Source organism: Bufo gargarizans, chromosome 3 (assembly GCF_014858855.1).
Source record: "Bufo gargarizans isolate SCDJY-AF-19 chromosome 3, ASM1485885v1, whole genome shotgun sequence".
Taxonomy (NCBI): Eukaryota; Metazoa; Chordata; class Amphibia; order Anura; family Bufonidae; genus Bufo; species Bufo gargarizans.
In genome coordinates, this window is record NC_058082.1 from 89,362,367 (window position 1) to 89,387,903 (window position 25,537).

Consider the following 25,537-nt stretch of genomic DNA (forward strand, 5'->3'; position numbering starts at 1 on the left):
GTTAATGACCAGCATGAACTCCAAAAAGGCTTCTCTGGGGCCACTGCATAGGACAAAAGATACTATTAGCTGAAGAACACAAGTCAATTATCGGGAATGAGTGCTCATCCCTGATAACTGACCCAAAGAACCATCTGTGTAGAAGGACCATTAAACATGAACATATAGTTACAAAATGATGTATTATTTAAAGGGCTTATCCCATGACTAATGTAAAAAATGAAAATCAGACATTATATAGTACATGACAACCTCTTTCTAACAAAGCTAGACCCAGCCCTGTACCTCACATGGATCCAGAGAACTCCCCACTCATTGCTCTGCTAGATTTATATCAAGCTGGCAGTTCAAGGAAGGGGGGGGGTCTTTTCTGCTGTAGCTAAGGGGGCGTGTCTCAGCTCTCCCTATCACAGCTCAGGAGGCAGCTGAAGGATGAAACTGAGCATGTGCGGCCTTCTCAGTGAGACGGACAAAGAAATAAGAAAAAAATAAACAGCAGGTGGCACTATACAGATACATTTTATTGAAAAACTCAGTGGCTGTGCTACATTTTTAGTTACATGCAATTACAAAAGGATTCACATGCAGGTGCTGGTTTGAAAACTGAAGATTATTTTTCATGGGACATCGCCTTTAAGTCTAATTTTTCTGTAAATCTCTCAAGGCCCAAGTCAATTTTGGGGGCAACATATCACTTTCCCCTTCCCATCTTCAAGAAGTTGTAACTTTTTATTTTTATTTTATCATTTATTGTTACATAACAACATCAGGGTATGCACACCCTAAAACAGTTACAGCTGGGGTGCGCAGACCCCCAAAAAAAGTCACTTACAAAAGAGGTATGCAAACCTCGAAACAGTGTCACGTATAAATGGAGTACCAATAAAGTCCAATGTCAGCTTAAAAATATAGTGAAGAAAGGAAAAGAAAATGAAGCCTCTCCATTTCTGAAAAAGCCTCTTTGTATGTCTATCTTTGGATCGCATTGTATATCAGCGCTCAATATGTAACAGTTTTTTCAGTTGTTCCATAATAGTGGGTATTGTTGTCACCACCAGACATCTGAGAAGCTCTGACAGACGTCCTTCAGAACCTCCTTCCTTTTGTTTTGCTTTCATTTTCTCATCTTGTTAGCCTCTCTCAGCTGTCATGTAGTTGCACTGATTGCATCCCTTTAAATCCCTTCCCATACTGCATCACTTTGCGGTTTATACAACTTCCTGGAGTGTGTGCATGTTGGATGCTACTACTGAGTCTTCTACAGATAAGTTTTGTTCATTCATTTGTATTTTCCTGTTTGCTGGATCCCAGGTGACCCTGACTCCCTCCGTATCAAGTGTAGGGAGCCGGTGGTCGTGTCCCCTCACTATTATAGGGTGTTCAGGTGTTATACAGTCGAGGAACGAGGATATGCGATCATCTACCATTGAGATTTTTGCATAGGCTGAGCAGTTAGGGAGAGAGCCATGTCTGTTGCAGGGCTATCCCTTTGGTTCCTTAGTTTTGGATCCAGTCAGTCGGATCTTCATTTTGTGTCTTCTAGTTTTCTGTACACCTTCCGTGACATTTGTAGGCATCTCCGTTTGCAACCACCTCTGCAATGTACATCTTTTAGTCACCATACAAATTGAGTGGAACAGATGGGGAAGAGACTTCCTCGAACCCATCCGATCCCCTTCCTCAAAAGGAAATAGAAAGAGCTGGGGGGTTAATTCCACCCTCTGCCCCCATATCTCTCTGATCATCCTAGCCACTGCCTCCCAAAGCTGCTTGCTCTTCGGACATGTCCAGAGCCCATGATACAGGTCTGTATAACTCTTGCCACATTTAGGACAATTTGTTATACGATCAGGTCTATCTGAGTGTGAGGGTATTTTAAAACCAAAGATGGCTCTGTGTACAATTTGCAATTGAGTATCCCTCCAAGCTGTTCAGCCCAAGTTTTGAAGTCCCACTGACTTTCCCCTTGGGTTCTTTCCTTTTGCATTCTATAATAAACAGAAGAGACTGACACCTTAACCCCTCCTAGTTCCAGAATTGTATCTAGGGTGTTTTGGTTAACTTCTTTATGTAGTACTACTAGATTCGATGTAATAGCTGCTTTAACCCCTTAAAGACCTTAACCTGCTTTAACCCCTTAAGTCCAATCCCCAAACATTGCACTCGCCTTAGCGGTGGGGTTTCTGCAATTTTAAATAGCAGAGACCCGTGGCACATGTATGCAATCAGCCAAAAGGCTGATCACATACATCTTATCCTTCAGATGCCGTGGTCAAATGTGACCACGGTATCTGATCAGTCAGGAACCCAAAGTTGCACGCTTCTGGTCCGGTAACAGCGCTCCCCGACTGAGATCGGGGAACCTGTTACATTGCGCTAATTGACCAAAGCCTCAAGCAGGCTTCAGAGTCAATTAGATGAATATACCAATACAGGCCACTAGGTTGCAACATTGTATTGGTATAGTGCAGGGATGCTCAACCTGCGGCCCTCCAGCTGTTGTAAAACTACAACTCCCACCATGCCCTTCTGTAGGGTGATAGCTGTAGGCTGTCCGGGAATGATGGGAGTTGTAGTTTTGCAACAGCTGGAGGACCGCAGGTTGAGCATGTCTGGTATAGTGCAAATTAAGTTTTCAATGATGACTATTTAGCCATCAATGAACACTATGGGCAATCGAATGACTGCCAGTTATTGCCACCCAAGGTGACTTAAAAAAAGTTAAAAAAAAAAAGTTTTTACAAATATAAAAAAAAAGAAGTTCAAATCACCCCCTTTTCCTAAAAATAAAAACACTTACGGTAATTAACCAATTAAAAAAAATATAAACATCATGGGGATCGCCACATGCAAAAATGCCCATACAATTAAAATATAACAATATTAATGGCATATGGCAAATGGCGTAACGGGAAAATAAAAATAAAACCAGACAATTTGCCATTTTTTGTCACTTCAACTACCCAATAATTTTTTTCATAAAAAGTGATCAAAAAGTCGCACACACTTCAAATTGGTATCACTGAAAAGAACAGATCGTCCTGCAAAAAATGAGCCATCACACAGGCCCGTACACAACGGTTTCAATTTTCTTTTCAGTGTTAAAACGCAAGAAAAATGATACAAGTGTGGTATTGTTGTAACCGTACTGACCTGGAGAATGAAGATAACAGGTCAATTTTACCGCATAGTGTACAGTGTAAAAAAAATATAAAAAAAAACTTTTCACAGAATTGCAATTTTTCCCAATTCTACCCCATTTGGATTTTTTTTCCGCTTCCTACTACAATGTATGCAACTGTAAATGGTGCCATTAGAAAGTGCAACTTATCCCGCAAAAAATAAGCCCTTATAAGGCTATGTGAATGGAAAAATAAAAAAATTAGGACTATGGGAAGGCGGGGAGTGAAAAACGAAAAAGCAAAAAAGGAAAATCCCAGGATTCTCAAGGGGTTAATCTGGGCAAGTTGGATATTCTGGAATGGACGTAATGAAAATTTAGCTATCAGCTCCTCACTGGAGAGCCATCTGGGTTCTGAGTCGTGAAGCAGGTGTCTTACTTGTCTGATCCCTTTAGATTTCCACTCTGCAAAAAGGCTATTGGTATGTCCATGTATGAACTCCGGATTATTCCATCCATGTTTAGATATTCTATAAGATAACCAGTACCATCTCCTCAATATTCTCCATGTTGCTATAGTATCTTTTGTCAGCTAACATTGTCAAATGCCTTTTCGGCATCCAATGTAATAATAGCTGGGTTTCTCCCCAGATAAGCCGGCGATCTCATGACTAACAGCGCCAGCAGTACTTTGCGAATATTAGTGACTGCCAATCTACCCTTAACAAATCGCACCTGTCTAGGGGAGACCAACGTGGGAAGAATATCTGCCAGCCATTTGGAAAGTATTTTCAAATCCTGATTTATTAATGAGATTGGCCTATATGAAGATGGGTGTTCAGGATCCTTCGCCTCCTTGTGGATTAAGGTAATGAAGGCTGTATTCATGTCGTCAGATCTGAGCACTCATTGCTTTATAAAAGTCAGAGGAATATCCATCTGGGCCCGGAGCCTTTCCGGACGGAAAGGACCTTATAGTAGCCTGGATCTCCATTGCTGGTATTGGGTCCTTCAGAAAAGCAAGCTGTCCATCGGTGATCTTAGGCAAAGACAGGGCATCCAAGAATGCTCGTCCTTCCCTATCATCCCCCCCCCCCCTAAGTAAAGCCTAGTCCCCCAGTATGCCATTTGTGTGTTTATGTCTGTGCTCCTTGGTCCCATCCTTCCTCCTCATACTGTTAATGTGCATCATCGGACGCCTACCCCTTGCAAGTGAAGCCAGTAGCCTCCCCGACTTATGTCCAAACATATGTAACTCAGCTTCAAGTCGAGTTCTTACTATACTTTCCTTCTTGTCAGCTCATATGTCAAAGTCTCTCTAAGCCGAAACCCATTTCTCTTTGGTGGCCACGAGAAAGTCCACATACGCCGTTCTCAAAATATCGCTCACCTTCTCGAAATTTACCCTTGCTAGCTTTTTTATAGACAAAACATATGCCATTAGGTGCCCTCTCAGGACAGCTTTTGCTGTTTCCCAAAACAGTGCGGCTGAGTGGATATGTTCCATGTTATAGTCTGCATACTCCATCCACCATCCCTGCATTATCTTTATAAAGTCCTCATCCTGCAAAAGAAAATTTGGGAACCACCACATAAAGTCTCTGTCTCTAGGGTGCTGATCTTCAAGGTCAAGAAGCAGAGGAGAGTGGTCTGATATGACCATATATCCAAGGTAACCTTTTTAATTTTACATCACAGCTGTACGAGGGCTAGTTTATTTGTGGGATGATTGAACCATTTAATGGCTCATATATTGTATTGAGAAACTGTAATGTGATATTTATTTATTACAGTGTTAGGCCTCATGCACACAACAGTATTCATTTTGCGGATCTGCTAAATATGGATGCTGTCCATGTTGCATCTGCAATTTTTGCATGGTCTGCATTTTGCAGACAAGTATAGGATATGTTCTATCCTTGCGCGGAACAGATATCCATATGCTTTCCGCAAAATGCAGGCCAGAAACCCACCAAAGTCAATGGGGGACATTTACTAAGCATGTTGCAGAATTATGGCATAACATGCGCCAAAAGGAATGGCGTTTTGATTTGCTCAAGTATATCAACTATCTTCTCCAGAAAGAATGCATCACGCCAGGGAATGAGTTATAAATGTCAAAGTAGGCAAGGTTAACAAATTGGCGCATATTACGCCTCATTTATCATCCTCTTATCGGCAGAAATAGCTCAAATTGTTGCAGACAATTAAGCCAGCTTATGTGGTGGTGTTTTGTGTAAAAAGTTGCATTTATGGCATAAAGTTGCGACCTTTTTGTAAAAAAAAATAAAATAATTGCATTTATGAAAACAAACTTGGGGTGGTAACAAGTTATAGTTTATTTTTATCTAATATAAATTACAAAAACAGGGTTCTGTCAGTAAAGTGACATTCAACAAAAATGTCCCAAGTTTGAGACAAAATTCACAATTTACCAGTGGAAATTTCTCAAATATTGCTTCAAAAGTCGCAAGTGTGCTCTGGCAGGGTTGGCTGAAATGGCGCATTTGGGTTTATAAAAGTCGTATTTTAGTGCTATTAGCTTTAAAATGTTGCAAGTCGAGAGAAATAGGAAAATAATCAAGTTAATATTTAAAAATTCACATTGTAAAAGTGGCGTGCGCCTTTTCATATATGAGGTGAAACAAATCACCTCTTTTGATTTGTAATGTTAGTATTTTTTGCACACATTATGCCAATATTGATAAAAGTCCCCCTATAGGTCCACAAATAAAATGTGGATTTTGCTGATCCGTGATTTGTGGACTGCAAAATTGACACTGTCGTGTGCATGAGGCCTTGTCAGTGCGGTAAAATTGCATGAAAATTTTTTTTTTTAATTTTATAAACATGATAAATAAAAAAATGAAAATAAGTTTCAATTTATTTGTTTTTAAACTTTATCAAGCCATTTGTAATGTTTTTTTTAATGTCCCCCTAAAGGACTTCAACCTGTAATAATCTGATTGCTTGTATTTTACACTGCAGTACTTCTGTATTCCAATCAATAGTGGTTTTACAGGAATCCTACTAATATTAGCAGTAAGAGGGCAGAGCTGGGGGGCTTCAGATGGTCCCTGGCTGCCATGACAACCATTCGGCACCCTATGTTTCTGTCTGCCAGGGTGGCGATCTGAAGACAGAGGAAAGCCCCTCCTCTCTCTAAATACTCAGATGCCATGGTTGCTATTGACAGTGGCATCAGAGGGGTTAAACAGGGGTTAAACAGCCAGGATCAATGTTATCTCCAACCTGACTGCTGCAGGCGGCTGTCAGTTGTATAAAACAGCCAGTACCCACCATGCACGGAACAGGCTTTGCTCCTGAGTCTGTTCCATACACTTCCCCATTACCAATGACATACACTGATCATTAAGGGATTAGAAAAAAAAATTGTGATTGCTTCTTTTTAGTTTAGTCTCAGGTCTGCGTTTCACTGTTAGCTGCACTGATGGCAAATGCATGCCTACAGCAGCTAGACATAGTTTGTCTTGTATTGTCATTGATGTTTTTTATGGAATTACCAGATATATATACCTAACAATTACATTTATAACTTATTCTTAAAGGGGTTATCCAATCCTGTAAATACCCCCTGAAATGCCTGGGTCCCTCCTACAGAACATACTTACCGGGTCCAAGATGTCGGAGTCCCTCTGGATCACTGAACAGCGGTGGCTCCTGTAGAACGGCCATCCTTTGCAGATCAAAGCATCTGGCGACTGAATCTCCATAATGTTCTAAAGAAAAGGAATTTCCATAATTTAAAAAGGTCTTTGTATTTAAACTGCAGGATTCGCCATTTCAGATGACCCATATCGCTTCACTTCTAAACAGGTAAACGCTGGTCGAAACTGAGTGAATTGTAGCCAAGACTGATATATCATATGAACCCCTTTCCGTTAGAAAAAACATGAGTTTAATTCAATATGGTGGATTTCAAAATGTTGAATGAAAAAGTTTTAATGTTTCCTCCACCAAATGATGCAGCCTCCCTCCCAATCAATACTTTCACACATTGTCATCTTTCTACAAATTACACCAATTAACACATAGTAGGAGTTAGCTCTGTAGTGGTAGGCAAAATGGGATCAGATGCAGTCAGAGACAGTGACACAGGCTTTACCTGTTCTTTATTTTTGTTGCACAAAATAAATGTATAGTATAGCCTTTACATGCAGGCTCAAAACACAAATCAACCGCTGCTTGGCTGAGCACTACCTAAACATAAGGTTCCCTGAGTATATGAGTAGCTAGTACTACCAACCACTCGAACAATATTATATTAACGTACCTTATACCAGTATTAAATGTCCACATTGAGGCTAGCAATCACAGTAACAGTCTCCCGAGACAGGTTCTGCCTCCTCAGATGGCTCTGTCCAAGAAGAGAATGATAGGCCCCACTATAAAACTGCCCATCATTCCATTTAGATCCAGGCCTGAAAACAGGACTTACAGAAGCCTTTTGCAAACTACTCTTTGCTAAGGATAATCAGCTTTCCTGGATTCCTTATTTCTCATCAAGCTTTCCCTGGATGAGATATATTTTTCACCCTATAAGACGCTCCTGCCCATAAGACGCACCTAGGTTTTAGAGGAGGAAAATAAGTATTTTTTATCAAACCTCAGCTCAGAGCCCCAATCAAACCCTCAATATTAAATCAGACCTCATCTTAGACCCCCAATGTTAATCAGACCTCAGCTCAGACCCCCAATAAGACCTTAGATCAGACCCCTAATAGAAATAACCCCCAAGCAGACTTCAGATCAGACCCCTAATGTGAATGACCCCCCCCCCCCACAAGCACATCTCAGATCAAATCCCCAGTGTGAATGACTCCTTAAGCAGACCTCTGATCAAAGGCCCAATGTGAATGAGGGTTAGTCCAATCTTGAGGAATTCAACCAAAATATAGGAGAAACTAGAGGCGCCAGTGGATTAGGAGAAGTTAGAGGTGGATAGAGTGTGGATAAAATGACCCTATAAATCTTTCGTATAGGTTGAGGAGGGATAGACAGCTAATGGGATGTACCACGCGGATAACAATCACCACCCACAGTGTATCACGCCATTTTGCATTAACCCACAATAGTGACCCCTCTTGAACATGTATCCCTCTCCTTTCAACAATTGTGTAGAAAAGAAATGTTTTGGATCTTCCAATTGACTACCCTTGTACCATATGGTCTTAGTGAATCCTTTGAATACATTAATTACTAAGCTCTTTTATTCACCCGATTTCCGTTACCATACCATTAGCACCATGGTTTTAGGTCACCCTTTTATGAATTCTCTACATATTTTTTATAATTTTTAATTTGTTTATACTTCCTATATGTACCATATATTTTTTTTTTGGGTTCATTTAGTCCTTATGTACTTTTATAATATTTATTTCACTCATAGAACAATTTTAACTACTTCATTGCTATGAATATGATCTTCTGTTCATTTATGCATATTTATACATATATATCCTTTTTACCTATTTTCTTTTTATCATACATACCTTTAAATATATATTACCTTAAATATATTCCCATTATATTAAGTAAATCCCTCTGCATACCTTGTTTAATTAAAGTATATTCCCCTATATGTAAACAATGTCTTTTTGCCAATATGCACATTCCCAGTGTTTAGAATGAGTCCCTTTGGTTTTATTGATCATATATACTGTATATATATAATTATATGGCATAACTACACAGCCAGGCCTTTACACATCATGTATTAATTACTAATGAACTACTATTCCAATCTGACGAAGAAACACGTTTGTTTCGAAACGCGTTGGTAGACTTATTTTTTTCTCTGGAGGCATCCGTCACACAGGAGCGTTCTCGGACTAACTCCCACTAGCTTCCCCACACACATGCCAGAGCTATTTGTACTACCACGAAAGGAACAAGTATTTTGCCGAATCATAATACCAAAGTAAGTCGGGAACATCGGATAACTTGGAAACAGAAAGATAGAGGTGAGATCATCTTTCATATACCCACACTGGCTGCATGGTTGAAAATTTGCTAGATTTGATACATCTACATAATTAGGTGTCTTGTTTTCAGCGCAGGGATCCACTCAATTTTATATTCCCCTTAGGCCTCTTGCACAAGACCGTATGGCTTTTTCAGTATTTTGCGGTCCGCAAAAAATATGGATGACGTCCGTGTGCATTCCGTTTTTTGCGGAACGGAACAGCCGGCCTCTGATAGAACAGTACTATCCTTGTCTGTTATGCGGACAATAATAGGACATGTTCTATCTTTGAACGGAACGGAAATACGGAAACGGAAGGCATAGGGAGTACCTTCCGTTTTTTTTGCGGATCCATTGAAATGAATGGTTGTGTATACAGTCCGTATACGGAACGCAAAAAAACGGAACGGAAACGGGAAAAAAAAAAACTTTTGTGTGCAAGAGGCCTTACTCCAGAACAGCTATTACACCTAGCCTTAGGAGATTCCAGGTGTGGCTACTGGGATCTTTATTGGTGAATAAATACAGGCATTAAAGCCAGGGTCAGAGTCTGCTGGCTATTTGATCGTGTTGCTGTGCAAATCCTAACCTTCCTGACATGCTGAAGGCATAGGTGTGAGAGAGAAGTTCTCTGTACAGTTAGGCTACATTCACACGTCAGTATTTTTCTATATCCTGAATTTCGGTCAGTTTTTTGCGGATCCGTTGTTCCTGAAAATGTTTCCATATGTCATCCGTATGTCATCCGTTTTTTGCGGATCCACTGACTTTGTATTGTACCAGGATCCGATTTTGCGGATAATAATAGGACAAGTTTTATATTTTTTCGGACATGCGGAACGGAACAACGGAAACGGACAGCACACATTGTGCTGTCCGATTTTTTTCAGGACCCATTGAAAATGAATGGGTACGCAACTGGTCCAGATCTGTTCCGCAAAAAACGGAACAGATCAGGAAAGAAACAACGGACGTGTGAATGGACCCTTAGTGCCCAGACGGGAAGGTGTTTATTTAATGTTTTTGTTTTATCCTTTATGTGCTGTAGCTTCACCCGAAGTGATGGCTAACTTAGATATCCTGTATTGTGTTTCTCTAGATGGAATATAAAGCACCATTTGGACTTTTAACCCCTGAAGTCTGATAGTTTGTCATTGCCAACTCCACTGCATGTACATGAACCTGCGACTAATATATACAGTATATATATATATATATATATATATATATATATATATCCTTTACTTATTTTATAGTGATCCTGAGTTACAACCTTTATAAAATAGTCCCAAGTGACATTCACCATTCCGCAGTACACAACATTTCTGCAATGTCCTGCACTCAGTTTATGTACCCCTGTGTCTTGAAAACTGCATTAAAAAAATTAAAAACATTAAGGTAAGAAAATAACTAACTTACAGAACCGCCAACGGTCGGATATTCCTGTTCATAACAGGGTGATTCCTGAAAGTAAAATATTGAAGATACACATGATTAAATCAGTCATTTAGGGATAACTTTCAGAAACTAGTTAGAAACAATATATGTGTGTGATCGTTCTGTCACCATTGGTATTTATATTTTAATAGTATATGTTTAGAACTACACGAACCAGAGACCTGTATAAAATATATTTATAAAGACTAAACCTGTGTAAAAGTACAATAAGAAGAATAAAGGTAGAAACCAGTAGACACACTTGCTATTTCAAATCATTCCAACTTTACTGAATGCAAACACAAATACTATACAACAGGTACTGTAGGCTTACAAATTTGGAACCCATATCTCCTTAAAGGAAATCTGTCACCAAGATAATTGCTATTGAAGTAAAGCCATAGCCTAAGAGCACTTAGTACCTTATTTCTAGATGTGCCTTTGTTCTAGCAATAGATGTTTTCTATCTTCTGAAAATCCAGTTTATTTCATATGCAAATGAGGCAGTAAGGTGCCCAGAGGGGCGTCACTCTTGCAGGAAGGAGCCCAGGCACGCCTCCTGCTAGTGCCCAAGCCTGCCCTCATGCTGGGAGCAGCAAAAAGGGGGCAGAGTTATGGCTTGAATGTGATGAAGGAGGGGTGTGGACACATTGCGGCAGGAGGCGTGCCTCGGCTCCTTCCTGCAAGAATGATGTCCCTCTGGGCACCTTACTGGCTCATTTGCATACCAAATAAACTGGATTTTCAGAAGATGGAAAACATCTATTGCTGGAACAAAGGCACATCTGGAAATAAGGTACTAAGTGCTATTAGGCCATGGCTTTACTTCAATAGCGATTATCCTGGTGAAAGATTTCCTTTAATCACACAGCATATACCTCTAGTTTTTGCTAAACTATATGGCAAAAAATCGTAGACCCCATCCTAATTATTGGGTCCCGATGTTACAGCGACACCTCCTATACAAGTGCATTAAATTCAAGCTCACAGTCACGCGATCTCCACAACTCAACCATGAGGCAGTACAAACTTTTGGCCTGCATGGCACATAACACCTTCAATTTTCTGTAACATCCCACATTACAAAGCTCCAAACTGCTCCAGAAGTGACATCCGCACAAGAACTTTGCACCAGGAGCTTCATGAAATGTTTATCCATGGTCAAGCAGCTGCACGCAAGTCTAAAATCACCATGTGCCATTCCAAGCATCGACGGGAATTGTTGTAAAGCACTAGTGGACTAACAGTCTAAAGCACGATTCAGAGGATTCCGCTTTTCTCCAGCAAAGGGTAATGCTACAGCATAAATCATGTTTTAGACAATTCTAGGTGACAACTTTGTGTCAAGAGTTTGGGGAAACAACATCCTCAAAAGACATGGTTAGGTGGAGGAACTCAAGTTATCTGCATTGAGCCCTGACCTGAACCCCACTGATCACCTTTGGAATGGATTTGAAAGATAACTACAGGTCAGACCCTCTAATCCAAATTCAATGCCTGACCTCACTATTGTATTTTTGGCTCAATAACCACAAATTCCCACTTCAAAATATTGTGGAATGCCTTCCCAAAAAGTTGGAGGCTGTTGTAGTCACAAAAATGGAGGCCCGCCCATGGTTTAACTCCTATAGTTTTGAAAGAAGCTCCAACAAGGTTATGTAAGCATGCACAGGCAAATTAAGAACTCAAAGTGGTCTCATGTTGTAGGCTGACCCAAACTAGTAGAAGGCACGACCAAGCCAAGTGGGAGGGTTCAGAACACAGCTAGGCATGGTCACAATGATTCTTTTTACTATGTAGGTATAATGTACAAGTAAGCAAGGCATTGCACTGGTAGGCAGGGACAAAGAAATAGAAATGTAGGCAATACAAAATATGGCAATAGGCCAGCACACTACTTTGCAGTATATATATTTGATTAAACTTTATTAAGTCTTTCAGCAATACCACCACTGAGTTTTCATGTTGTAAATTTTACAACTTTCAATTATGATTACAGGCTCAGTGATGACAAATATATACCTTTTTTTTTTTAACACAACTTTTCTATTTCATAAACTATGTTGTTGATCAGTACGGACCCAGCATCGTATTTCTTTTTTGTCAAGTTCCGCAGTTATAAATCCCCTCCATTTTCTCATAAGCCTTTTTACCATGGATTCTTTTGCATGTTCCGCAGCCAAGAATTCCATTCTCATTCACCATTTGATTTGTTGTAGGATGTCTAATAGAGAAGGTGTAGATGGTTTCAACCAGTGGTGTAATAAACATCTTTTAGCTGCTAATATGCTCACGTGTATTATTTGTGCAATTGGTGTATTTTCTGGGTGGTGATGAAAGAGGATAATGTCAGATGATAGTGGAATGTTCAACTTCATCACATCTCTGGCCCATTTTATAAACAAGGTCCAGTAAGCAACAGATTGCGGGCAGGTCCAGAGACCATGATACAGGTTAGTGTTGTGCATTTTACATTTTGGGCAATAAGTTATTCTGTCAGGATGCACTGTTTTGTGTGTTTCATGAAAACCGTATATCGCCTTGTGTAAAATTCTAAACTGGGTCTCACGCCGGATCTCATTTGGGGCTGATTTCCTAAATTGCTAACCACCCCTGAAGGATTTTATCTTGTAGATTTAGGGCTTCTAATTCCTTTTCCCAGGATTTAAAGCATCTATCAGGGGACTTTTCGGAGTGGGCCTTTTGTAGTTTATACGAAAGATCTGATAGGATAGAGAGGTATTGTTTGTCTGTTTCACAAGATCAAACTGGTTTGAAGGGAATTATCTCGATAGATCTCTCAGTTGCGGTCTCAGAAAATTCATGACCTGCAAGTAAGCCAAAAATGTGTCAAATCAGTCCATATGTGGAGCAGACCTCTTGAAAAGAAAGGTATCTATTTCCTGCCTCATGCCACAAGTCCCGTACTGTCCTGATTCCCTTATTCTGCCATTCTCCAAATTGTATATTATGTATTCCCTCTTTGAATTTAGGGTGACCACAGATGGGCATGTGTTTGGACAGTGAAAAGGATAAACCATAATCTTTTCAAACTGCCTTCCAGGTTGCCACTGTGTCTCTTATAAGTAAACTCTTCTTCGTTAGGGGAGGTAAACTGGTGTATTTTGAATGTAATAGGGCAGCTAGAGACCATGGTTGGGCCAGTTGAGATTCTATCTCATAATTAGAGTAGTAACTCGACCGAGATAACCAATCTACACAGTGTCGGAGATTGCTAGCCAGAATTTATCTTCATGTGTCAGGAAAATTTTGTGTATCTATGTTTATAGCGTGTTTTCCCTGTGTTAGGAACATCAATTCTCTTTTAAAAACAGTACAATAAAAGTCAGTCCTGTGTCCCAGTAAGGACAGGTACTTGCGCTGCTGCAGGCTCCGTGGTAGTGTGGTAGGTATTCACACTCAAAGCAGTCAATAGAAGGGGGGTTGGAGCCGCGCTGCTCTAGATTAGGTTCCCCGGTCAGTGATGAATGGTATTGGGCTCCACACGCCTTTTCTCTGTCACCCTAACAGGGTCCGATCTTCCAAATACAGTGGCCTCTATGAGGTTCAAAGGACAGACAAAATAGTGAAGTACCCTTTACCAGATGGTATAAAAAGGTTTTAATCTACTCACAACAAAGTTGTTCAACAAAGGCATATAGTAATTCCACTTTACAGCGTCTCGTTCCTGCCCGACCCGGGTTTCGCTACCTTGCTTCTTCAGGGGCGAACTGCGCATATGCACAATCAGGCTCCTTAAGTAGCCCAGCTGCCTCATTACATTGAATGTTACACCGGATCATATCCGGGAAGTGCAGATCACACTTTCATATTATACACTCACAAAACAGCATTACTTTCATCTTAATTACTCTCATCAATTTCGTCATAAATCATGACCACATATCTCTTATATTACAATATCATTTTAGTCAGCCTAATCATAATCCGTTATTGCATTTATCTAATACATCAATCCCCGCTAATAGCCGCACTTTAAACACATTTTCTAAGAATGGTTACATATTCTCCTTCTCGTAGTTTTATCCCTCATCTCCTTTCATCTATCAGTCATCATGACATCGTCATTTCGCCCCACCCTCTCCTAGAGCGTCATTCGGATCTGTCCAATCCCGCCTCTCCGGTTACCTCCAGCCACGTCACTCCATGACGCTGCCCTACCAAAATAGTCCAACCTCCTGACGTCACCCGAAGGTCCTCAAGAGGCGAGATGGGGAAGAGTCGAATATCGCACCAGGTAAGGTATTTCAAAAAGGCACGGTTTCAAGTCAAACTCGATATTTAATCCACCTGGCTGCAGAGTCCCCAACTGGTAGATCCACTCGACCTCTTTCTTATTTATTTGTGTCAGTGAATCCCCTCCTCGCCAATGTGGTCTAACTGTCTCGACTCCAGCAAATTTCAAACCCCAAGGATTCTTCCCATGTACAAGCTTGAAATGAGCCGACACACTATGAGTGATAAGACCTTTTTTAATGTTTCGTATATGTTCTTGTATTCGAACTTTAAGTTTCCTTATTGTCCTACCCACGTACTGGAGCCCACATGGGCACTCCAGTACGTATATGACATTCTCGTTTTCACATGAACAATTCCCTCTGATACGAAATTCCATTCCATTTTTGCTAGATATAATGCTATTACTATTCCTCTTGCGTTCCTTTGTGTTCCGGTTTCTGCAACCTACGCAGAAACCACACCAAGTGAACTTTCCTCCCTCTCTATTTATTTTAATATTCGCAGGTGGAATGGCACTATGCACAAGCTTAGTTTTAATATTAGCCGCTCTTTTGAAAATGAAGGAAGGATTTTCGGGTATGATTTTTCCTAAAACAGGGTCATTTTTAAGTGTCCCCCAGTTCTTTTTTACCATTTTCTTAATATTATCGGACATGGAACAATACTTTGTTACAAATGAGAACTTATAATCCTTACTCTCTTTTTTCTTCACTATTCTCTTTGTATTATCGCTTTCTTCCTTTTTCTCTTTTTCTACCATATTTATGCATACGTCCAGATCCGCCTCATTGTAACCCCTTTCGACAAACCTATTCTTTAGTATATTACTCTGTACTCTATATTCTTCCGTTTTCGTGCAATTACGGGCCATCCTCTTGAACTGTCCCTTTGGGATATTCTTGAGCCAAGGTCCGTAATGGCAACTAGTCACATCAATATAGGAGTTAACATCTGTTTCCTTAAAGTATGAACTGGTCAGGAATTGGCCGTCTTCTATCCGTATGCATAAATCGAGGAAGTTTACTGAACTGTTACTAATTTCCCCCACAAATTTCAAATTCCAATGGTTACAAATTCCAAGGGACAGTTCAAGAGGATGGCCCGTAATTGCACGAAAACGGAAGAATATAGAGTACAGAGTAATATACTAAAGAATAGGTTTGTCGAAAGGGGTTACAATGAGGCGGATCTGGACGTATGCATAAATATGGTAGAAAAAGAGAAAAAGGAAGAAAGCGATAATACAAAGAGAATAGTGAAGAAAAAAGAGAGTAAGGATTATAAGTTCTCATTTGTAACAAAGTATTGTTCCATGTCCGATAATATTAAGAAAATGGTAAAAAAGAACTGGGGGACACTTAAAAATGACCCTGTTTTAGGAAAAATCATACCCGAAAATCCTTCCTTCATTTTCAAAAGAGCGGCTAATATTAAAACTAAGCTTGTGCATAGTGCCATTCCACCTGCGAATATTAAAATAAATAGAGAGGGAGGAAAGTTCACTTGGTGTGGTTTCTGCGTAGGTTGCAGAAACCGGAACACAAAGGAACGCAAGAGGAATAGTAATAGCATTATATCTAGCAAAAATGGAATGGAATTTCGTATCAGAGGGAATTGTTCATGTGAAAACGAGAATGTCATATACGTACTGGAGTGCCCATGTGGGCTCCAGTACGTGGGTAGGACAATAAGGAAACTTAAAGTTCGAATACAAGAACATATACGAAACATTAAAAAAGGTCTTATCACTCATAGTGTGTCGGCTCATTTCAAGCTTGTACATGGGAAGAATCCTTGGGGTTTGAAATTTGCTGGAGTCGAGACAGTTAGACCACATTGGCGAGGAGGGGATTCACTGACACAAATAAATAAGAAAGAGGTCGAGTGGATCTACCAGTTGGGGACTCTGCAGCCAGGTGGATTAAATATCGAGTTTGACTTGAAACCGTGCCTTTTTTGAAATACCTTACCTGGTGCGATATTCGACTCTTCCCCATCTCGCCTCTTGAGGACCTTCGGGTGACGTCAGGAGGTTGGACTATTTTGGTAGGGCAGCGTCATGGAGTGACGTGGCTGGAGGTAACCGGAGAGGCGGGATTGGACAGATCCGAATGACGCTCTAGGAGAGGGTGGGGCGAAATGACGATGTCATGATGACTGATAGATGAAAGGAGATGAGGGATAAAACTACGAGAAGGAGAATATGTAACCATTCTTAGAAAATGTGTTTAAAGTGCGGCTATTAGCGGGGATTGATGTATTAGATAAATGCAATAACGGATTATGATTAGGCTGACTAAAATGATATTGTAATATAAGAGATATGTGGTCATGATTTATGACGAAATTGATGAGAGTAATTAAGATGAAAGTAATGCTGTTTTGTGAGTGTATAATATGAAAGTGTGATCTGCACTTCCCGGATATGATCCGGTGTAACATTCAATGTAATGAGGCAGCTGGGCTACTTAAGGAGCCTGATTGTGCATATGCGCAGTTCGCCCCTGAAGAAGCAAGGTAGCGAAACCCGGGTCGGGCAGGAACGAGACGCTGTAAAGTGGAATTACTATATGCCTTTGTTGAACAACTTTGTTGTGAGTAGATTAAAACCTTTTTATACCATCTGGTAAAGGGTACTTCACTATTTTGTCTGTCCTTTGAACCTCATAGAGGCCACTGTATTTGGAAGATCGGACCCTGTTAGGGTGACAGAGAAAAGGCGTGTGGAGCCCAATACCATTCATCACTGACCGGGGAACCTAATCTAGAGCAGCGCGGCTCCAACCCCCCTTCTATCAATTCTCTTTTGCTTGCGTTTATTTTAAAACCGGACACTTGTCCATATCCCTGTAGGTGCTGTAAAAGAGTGGTCAACTCTCTCCGTGGGTTTTCAAGAAAAACTATGATTTTAGATAGGATCTTAAGGTCGGTATTAATTAAAGCTATCGGCCTGTATAAAAAGGCTAACAGAGGGTCCCTACACGGTTTTGGCAACAGTTTGATGTGTTCTGTGTTTGCCATTGGGGGGTTGGTGGAACCACCCAGATAGACGTTATATAAGGAAGTTAGAAGTGGGGCAATACTTTTCCCAAAGATCTTGTAAAACTCCCCAGAGTTTCCGACGAGGCCTGGGGCTTTCCCTAGTGACAGTTTAGATATGACATTCTGAACTTCTGGTTGTGAAATCAGTGTGTTCAAAATGTTTAACTCGCCTGGAGAGATCTGTGACATGGTGATGTTATTAAGCCATTTCTCACTCTCATGGTTTCATTTTTATTGCCAACTCTATATAGATCTTTATAAAACTCCATTAATATTGCATTTATATTTTTTGGGTCATGTTGAAGGGTGCCCATTGGATTCCGTAGGGCTAATATGGGAGTGGAGGGTCGATAGCCCTTCGATAGCCTGGTTAATAGCTTACCCGATTTATGACCAAACTTATAAAGTTGGGCTTCTGCATGGAATTTAAACATTTGCTCCCTTCTTTAAAGCCAATGCTCATATTCTTGTTTCTATCGCTTCCATGCTTGTTCTGTCACCGTAGATGGGCATGTTGTAAAAGTGGTATACACTTTTCTCAACGCCTTGCTATGTGTTTCTATCTGGACTTCTACTTTCTTCTTCAGATCTGTCACATGTGAGATCAACCTGGCCCTCAATACTGCCTTACCTGCAAACCATGTTAACTGAATATTATCAGTGTTATCATTTATTTGTATGTATTTGTCCCACCATCCCATTAGTTAATTACGAAAGTCTTCGTTTTTGTATAGATCAGAGGGGAAGCGCCAGATATAAATCAAGGCCTCGAGTTGTTAAGTCACGTAATGTTAATGACAGAGGGGCATGATCCGAGATCACTAGATCTTTTATGATGGAATTTGTATATCTACCAATGAGAGCTGTGGATAACAGTATGTAATTAATGCAAGACCATGAGGAATGTGCCGCTGAATAGTGGGTATAGTCCTGACCCATGGGGTTTAGTGTTCTTTATGTGTCTACCAAATCCGACGAGGACATTAGGTCTTTCAAGGCTGTCTCTTTGCGTCTTACTGGGGGTGTACTACCCCTGTCCGTCCTCTTGTCTTCGACCCAGTCAGTGACAATGTTCATATCTCCAGCCACCACTTTATCTGAAATCTGGTCGGATAAAAGCCACTAATTGGAACTAGGGCCATATATATTATAAATACTTAACTGCCCTGTTGCAGATGTTAAGCTAACTTGGACAATCCGCCCTTCATCGTCAGCTGAGTGTGAAAGCACTGTGCAGGTCAGATTTTTCCTTAGGAGTGTAAGGACCCCTGCCTTACGGGCTATGGAAGTGCACTTCTCCCACCCATAAGTTACGCATACGAAAAAAATCACTTTCCTCCAAATGTGCACCTTATACCAGGATTAAATGTCTACATTGAGGCTAGCAATCACAGTAACAGTCTCCCCAGACAGGTTCTACCTCCTCAGATGGCTCTTTCTCGTATACATATCGCACCTTAATAGCTTGTAATGAGCTGGACCATGTTTAAAAGAAAATTCTTATTGTCCAAGAAGGGAATGATAGGCCCCACTATCAAACTGCCCATCATTCTATTTTAATCCAGGACTGAAAACAGGACTTACAGAAGCATTTTGCAAACTACTCTTTGCTAGGGATAATAAGCTTTCCTGGATTCCTTATATCTCATCAAGCTTTCCCTGGATGAGATATATGTTTCACCCTATAAGACGCTCCTGCCCATAAGACGCACCTAGGTTTTAGAGGAGGAAAATAAGAAAATAAGTATTTTTCATCAAACCTCAGCTCAGAGCCCCAATCAGACCACTAATATTAATAAGACCTCATCTCAGACCCCCAATGTTAATCAGACCTTAGCTCAGACCCCAATGTTCATAAGACACCCAATAAGACCTTAGATCAGACCCCTAATGTGTATAACCCCCAAGTAGACCTCAGATCATACCCTTAATGATTACTACCCCACCTAAGCACACCTCAGATCAAATCCCCAGTGTTAATGACTCCCCAAGCAGACCTCAGATCAAAGGCCCAATGTGAATGACCCACCCAAGTGGACTTTAGATCAGAGAACCAATGTGAATCACCCCCCCCCCCCCCCCCAAGCAGACCTCAAATCACTACTTACCTCTCCTGCTCCAGGCGACGCCACTCCTCATATCTTCTTGTTCTTCCAGCCGCACGCTGTGCTTTGACCAGATCTTGCACAGCTTGAGGTCACAGAGCGCGCCAACGTCCTCATGCTGTGCTCAGTCAGAGAATAGCGAGTGGCTGAGGAAGACCAGGAAGAGGTGAGAACAAAGAGACAGCTGCATTCACTGCTTCCCGGTCCAGCTGTATTAATGATGGAAGTGCTCATTAGTATTTGCCCAATAAGATGCACTGACATGAACCCCCCACTTTGGGGGTGAAAAAGTGCGTCTTATAGGGTGAAAATACGGTACTTCCTGCAGTCTAGAAATCTTTCACTTTTTTTGCCACTGTCTCACTATATTACATACTGGAAAGGGTGTATATTTCACTCAGAGTCCTCAGCTGGGTGAGAAAAAAGAATCCAGAAAGCAGTATTTGCTACAACAAAGTGTAGTTTGCTGGAGCTGTTTTGTTCAGACTTTGTTGTGGGCTGGACTTTTTTGGACTGTTAGGTAGGATTTACATTGGGACCTATGAGTACAAACCCTTACTCCAGAACAGTTATTCCCCCTAGTCTGAGATCCCAGGTGTGGCTACTGGGATCTTTATTGGTGAATAAATACAGGCATTAGAGCCAGGGTCAGAGTCTGCTGGCTATTTGATCGTGCTGCTGTGCAAATCCTAGCCTTCCTGACATGCTGAAGGCCTAGGTGAGAGAGAGAAGTTCTCTGTACAGTTAGTGCCCAGATGGGAAGGTGTTTATTTCACGTTTTTGTTTTATCCTTTATGTGCTGTAGCTTCACCCGAAGTGATGGCTAACTTGGATATCCTGTATTGTGTTTCTCTGGATGGAATATGAAGCACCATTTGGACTTTTAACCCCTGAAGTTTGATAGCCTGTCATTGCCAATCCCACTGCATGTACCCAAACCTGCGACTAATATATACAGTATATACTGTATATAAAAATGAAAAATTCCACGGCACTTCCAAGAAACAATAGATGTGTTTATTACACCAGGTGCGACGTTTCGGTCCTCTCAATGGAACCTTTTTTCAAGCTAAATTTTACTTAAAAAAGGTTCTATTGAGAGGACAGAAACGTCGCACCTGGTGTAATAAACCTATCTATTGTTTCTTGGAAGTGCCGTGGAATTTTTCATTTTTATATTGATTTGGATGCTGGATCGCTTCCGTGGCCGCTGGCATTCTACTTTTTCACTTTGCCTACAGTGCTGCCCAATATCTTGTTTGCAGTGTGTGTATATATATATATATATATATAGCCCTTACTTTTTTTAGAGTGATCCTGAGTTACAACCTTTATAATATTCCCAAGTGACATTCACAGTTCCGCAGTACATAAAAGGTCTGCAATGTCCTGCACTCAGTTTATGTACCCCTGTGTCTTGAAAATTGCATTAAAAAATAAAAACTTAATGTAAGAAAATAACAAAACTTACATAACAGTCAACTGCCTCAGAATCTTCTTCAGTACTAGATGATTCCTGAAAGTAAAATATTGAAGATACACATGATTAAATCAGTCATTTAGGGATAACATTCAGAAACTAGTTAGAAACAATATATGTGTGTGATCGTTCTGTCACCATTGGTATTTATATTTTAATAGTAAAGGTGTAGAACTACACGAACCAGAGACCTGTATAAAAGATATTTATAAAGACTAAACGTGTGTAAAAGTACAATAAGAAGAATAAAGGTAGAAACTAGTAGACACACTTGCTATTTCAAATCATTCCAACTTTACGGAATGCAAACACAAATATTATAAAACAGGTACTGTAGGCTTACAAATTTGGAACCCATATCTCCTTAACACGTTAACGACCCAGGATGAGAATGCTCGTCCTAAATCACCGGCACTTAGCGCTAGAAGACGAGCATTCTCGTCCTGCGGTTCTTCCTTCCCCCGCGTGCGGTGCAGCGATCAGCGGCAGAGATCCGGCTGTTACTGACAGCCGGATCCCTGCTGCATCCACCAGCATCGGTAATGATGCCGATGTCAGTGGATTAACCCCTCATATGCCGTGGTCAGTGCTGACCGCGGCATATGGGAGGTTTGCGCTCCCTCACCTCATCCATCAGTCCCCGCGCTGCTGTGGCGGGGACTCGATGGTTGCCATGGCAGCCCCAAGTCATTCCAAGGGTTGGGGCCTGGTATGTACGAAGGCTTAAGAGGCCCAGCCCCCAGGCTGGGTCTCCTAGGCAACTGTTAGCGTCTTACAGTGTAAGACACTAACAGTTCAATACAGCACAATACAAATGTATCATGCTGCATTGAAACAGGGATCAGACCTTGTAATGTTGAAGTCCCAGAGTGGGACAAATAATAAAGGGAAAAAAAAAAAGTTTATAAAATTAAGGTTTTACAAAAAAATATAAGTTTCATGTGTAAAAAAAAAAACACGTCCTTTTCCAATTTTTTTTTTAAAATAGGGAAAACACATATAGACATATTAGGTATCGCCGCGTCCGTATCGACCAGCTCTGTAAACATATCACATGACCTAACCCCTCAGATGAACACCGTAAAAAATAAAAACTGTGCTAAATAAACAATTTTTTTGTCACCTTACATCACAAAAAGTACAACAGCAAGCAAACAAAAAGGCGTACGCCCACCAAAATAGTACCAATCTAACCGTCACCTCATCCTGCAAAAAATGAACAAAAAAAATAAAAAAAATATGGCTCAGAATATGGAGACACTAAAACATCATTTATTTTGTTTTAAAAAACCTGTTATTGTGTAAAACTTACATAAATAAAAAAAAGTATACATATTAGGTATCACCGTGTCCATATCGACCGGCTCTATAAAAATATCACATGACCTAACCCCTTAGGTGAACACCGTAAAAAATAAAAACTGCTAAATAAACCATTTTTGGTCACCTTACATCACAAAAAGTGTAATAGCAAGCGATCAAAAAGTCATATGCACCCCAAAATAGTGCCAATCAAATCGTCATCTCATCCCGCAAAAATCATACCCTACCCAAGATAATCGCCCAAAAACTGAAAAAACTATGGCTCTTAGACTATGGAAACACTAAAACATGATTTTTTTTTGTTTCAAAAATGAAATCATTGTGTAAAACTTACATAAATAAAAAAAAGTGTACATATTAGGTATTGCCGCGTCTGTATCGACCAGCTCTATAAAAATATCACATGACCTAACCCCTTAGGTGAACACAGTGAAAAATAAAAACGGTGTAAAAAAAAAGCTATTTTTTGTCATCTTACATCACAAAAAGTGTAATAGCAAGCGATCAAAAAGTCATATGCACCCCTTATAGTGCCAATCAAACCGTCATCTCATCCTGCAAAAAATTGAGACCCAACCTAAGATAATCGCCCCAAAAACTGAAAAAACTATGGCTCTCAGACTATGGAGACACTAAAACATGATTTTTTTTGTTTCAAAAATGAAATCATTGTGTAAAACTTACATAAATTCTATTCGCCGCATCCGTGACAACCTGCTCTATAAAAAAAATCCACATGATCTAACCTGTCAGATGAATGTTATAAATAAAAAAAACGGTGCCAAAACAGCTATTTCTTGTTACCTTGCCTCACAAAAAGTGTAATATACAGCAACCAAAAATCATATGTACCCTAAACTTGTACCAATAAAACTTCCACCCTATCTGGTAGTTTCTAAAATGGGGTAACTTTCTGGGAGTTTCTACTCTAGGGGTGCATCAGGGGGGGCTTCAAATGGGACATGGTGTAAAAAAAAACAGTCCAGCAAAATCTGCCTTCCAAAAACCGTATGGCATTTCTTTTCTTCTGCGCCCTGCCGTGTGCCTGTACAGCAGTTTACGACCACACATGAGGTGTTTCTGTAAACTACAGAATCCGGGCAATAAATATTGAGCTTTGTTTGGCTGTTAACCCTTGCTTTGTTACTGGAAAAATTGATTAAAATGAAAAATTTGGCAAAAATTTAAATTCTGAAATATCATCTCCATTTGCCAATAACTCTTGTGGAACACCTAACGGGTTAACGACGTTTGTAAAATGAGTTTTGAATACCTTGAGGGGTGTAGTTTCTTAGATGGTGTAAATTTTATGGAGTTTCTACTCTAGGGGTGCATCAGGGGGCTTCAAATAGGACATGGTGTAAAAAATAAACAGTCCAGCAAAATCTGCCTTCCAAAAACCGTATGGCATTCCTTTCCTTCTGCGCCCTGCCGTGTGCCCGTACAGCAGTTTACGACCACATACCACATATGGGATGATTCTGTAAACTACAGAATCAGGGTCATAATTATTGAGTTAACCCTTGCTTTGTAACTGAAAAAAAAAAAAAAGGAAAATCTGCCAAAAAATGATTTCCATTAATTCTTGTGGAACACCTAAGGGGTTAACGACGTTTGTAAAATCAGTTTTGAATACCTTGAGGGATGTAGTTTCTAGAATGGGGTCATTTGGGGGGTTTCCATTATGTAAGCTTCACAAAGTGACTTCAGACCTGAACTGGTCCTTAAAAAGTTGGTTTACTTCTAAACTTCTTAGCCTTGTAACGTCCCCCAAAAATAAAATGTCATTCCCAAAATGAACCTAACATGAAGTAGACATATGGAAAATGTAAAGTAATAACTATGTATGTAGCTATGTATTAATATGAATTATAGAAGTAGAGAAATTGAAACTTGGAAATTTGCAAATTTTTCCAAATCTTTGGCTAATTTTTGGTAAAAATGTTTTTTTTTTTACTCCATTTTACCAGTGTCATGAAGTACAATATGTGACGAAAAAACAATCTCAGAATGGCCTGGATAAGTCAAAGCGTTTTAAAGTTATCACCACATAAAGTGACACTGGTCAGATTTGCAAAAAATGCCCTGGTCCTGAAGGGGAAAATGAGCCAGGTCCTTAAGGGGTTAAAGGAAATATGTTAATAGGATAATCGCTATTGAAGTAAAGCCATAGCCTAATACTTAGTACCTTATTTCTAGATGTGCCTTTGTTACAGCAATAGATGCAAAAGAGACAGTAAGGTGCCCAGAGGGTCGTTACTCTTGCAGGAAGGAGCCCAGGCACACCTCCTGCTAGTGCCCAAGCCTGCCCTCATGCTGGGAGCAGGAAAAAGGGGGCAGAGTTATGGCTTGAATGTGATGAAGGAGGGGGGTGGACACATTGTGGCAGGAGGCGTGCCTCGGCTCCTTCCTGCAAGAGTGACGTCCCTCTGGGCACCTTACTGGCTCATTTGCATACCAAATAAACTGGATTTTCAGAAGATAGAACACATCTATTGCTGGAACAAAGGCACATCTTGAAATAAGGTACTAAGTGCTATTAGGCCATGGCTTTACTTCAAAAGTGATTATCCTGGTGAAAGATTTCCTTTAATCACACAGCATATACCTTTAGTCATTGCTAAACTATATGGCAAAAAATCGTAGACCCCATCCTAATTATTGGGTCCCGATGTTACAGCGACACCTCCTATACAAGTGCATTAAATTCAAGCTCACAGCCACGCGATCTCCACAACTCAGCCAGTACAAACGTTTGGCCTGCATGGCACATAACACCTTAA

General features: G+C 40.4%; 1 protein-coding gene across 1 annotated transcript in view; it reads right to left on the reverse strand.

The window, feature by feature from the left end:
- The window catches only part of PARP4 (poly(ADP-ribose) polymerase family member 4), a 200,755-nt gene that overhangs the window by 40,591 nt on the left and 134,627 nt on the right, over window positions 1–25,537 (reverse strand). The window contains exons 32-34 of the mRNA XM_044288460.1: window positions 21,423–21,467; window positions 10,527–10,571; window positions 6,754–6,861 (exon numbers count right to left, since the gene is read on the reverse strand). Coding sequence (XP_044144395.1) covers window positions 6,754–6,861; window positions 10,527–10,571; window positions 21,423–21,467 — 198 coding nt within the window. The remainder of the gene's footprint in view (window positions 1–6,753; window positions 6,862–10,526; window positions 10,572–21,422; window positions 21,468–25,537) is intronic.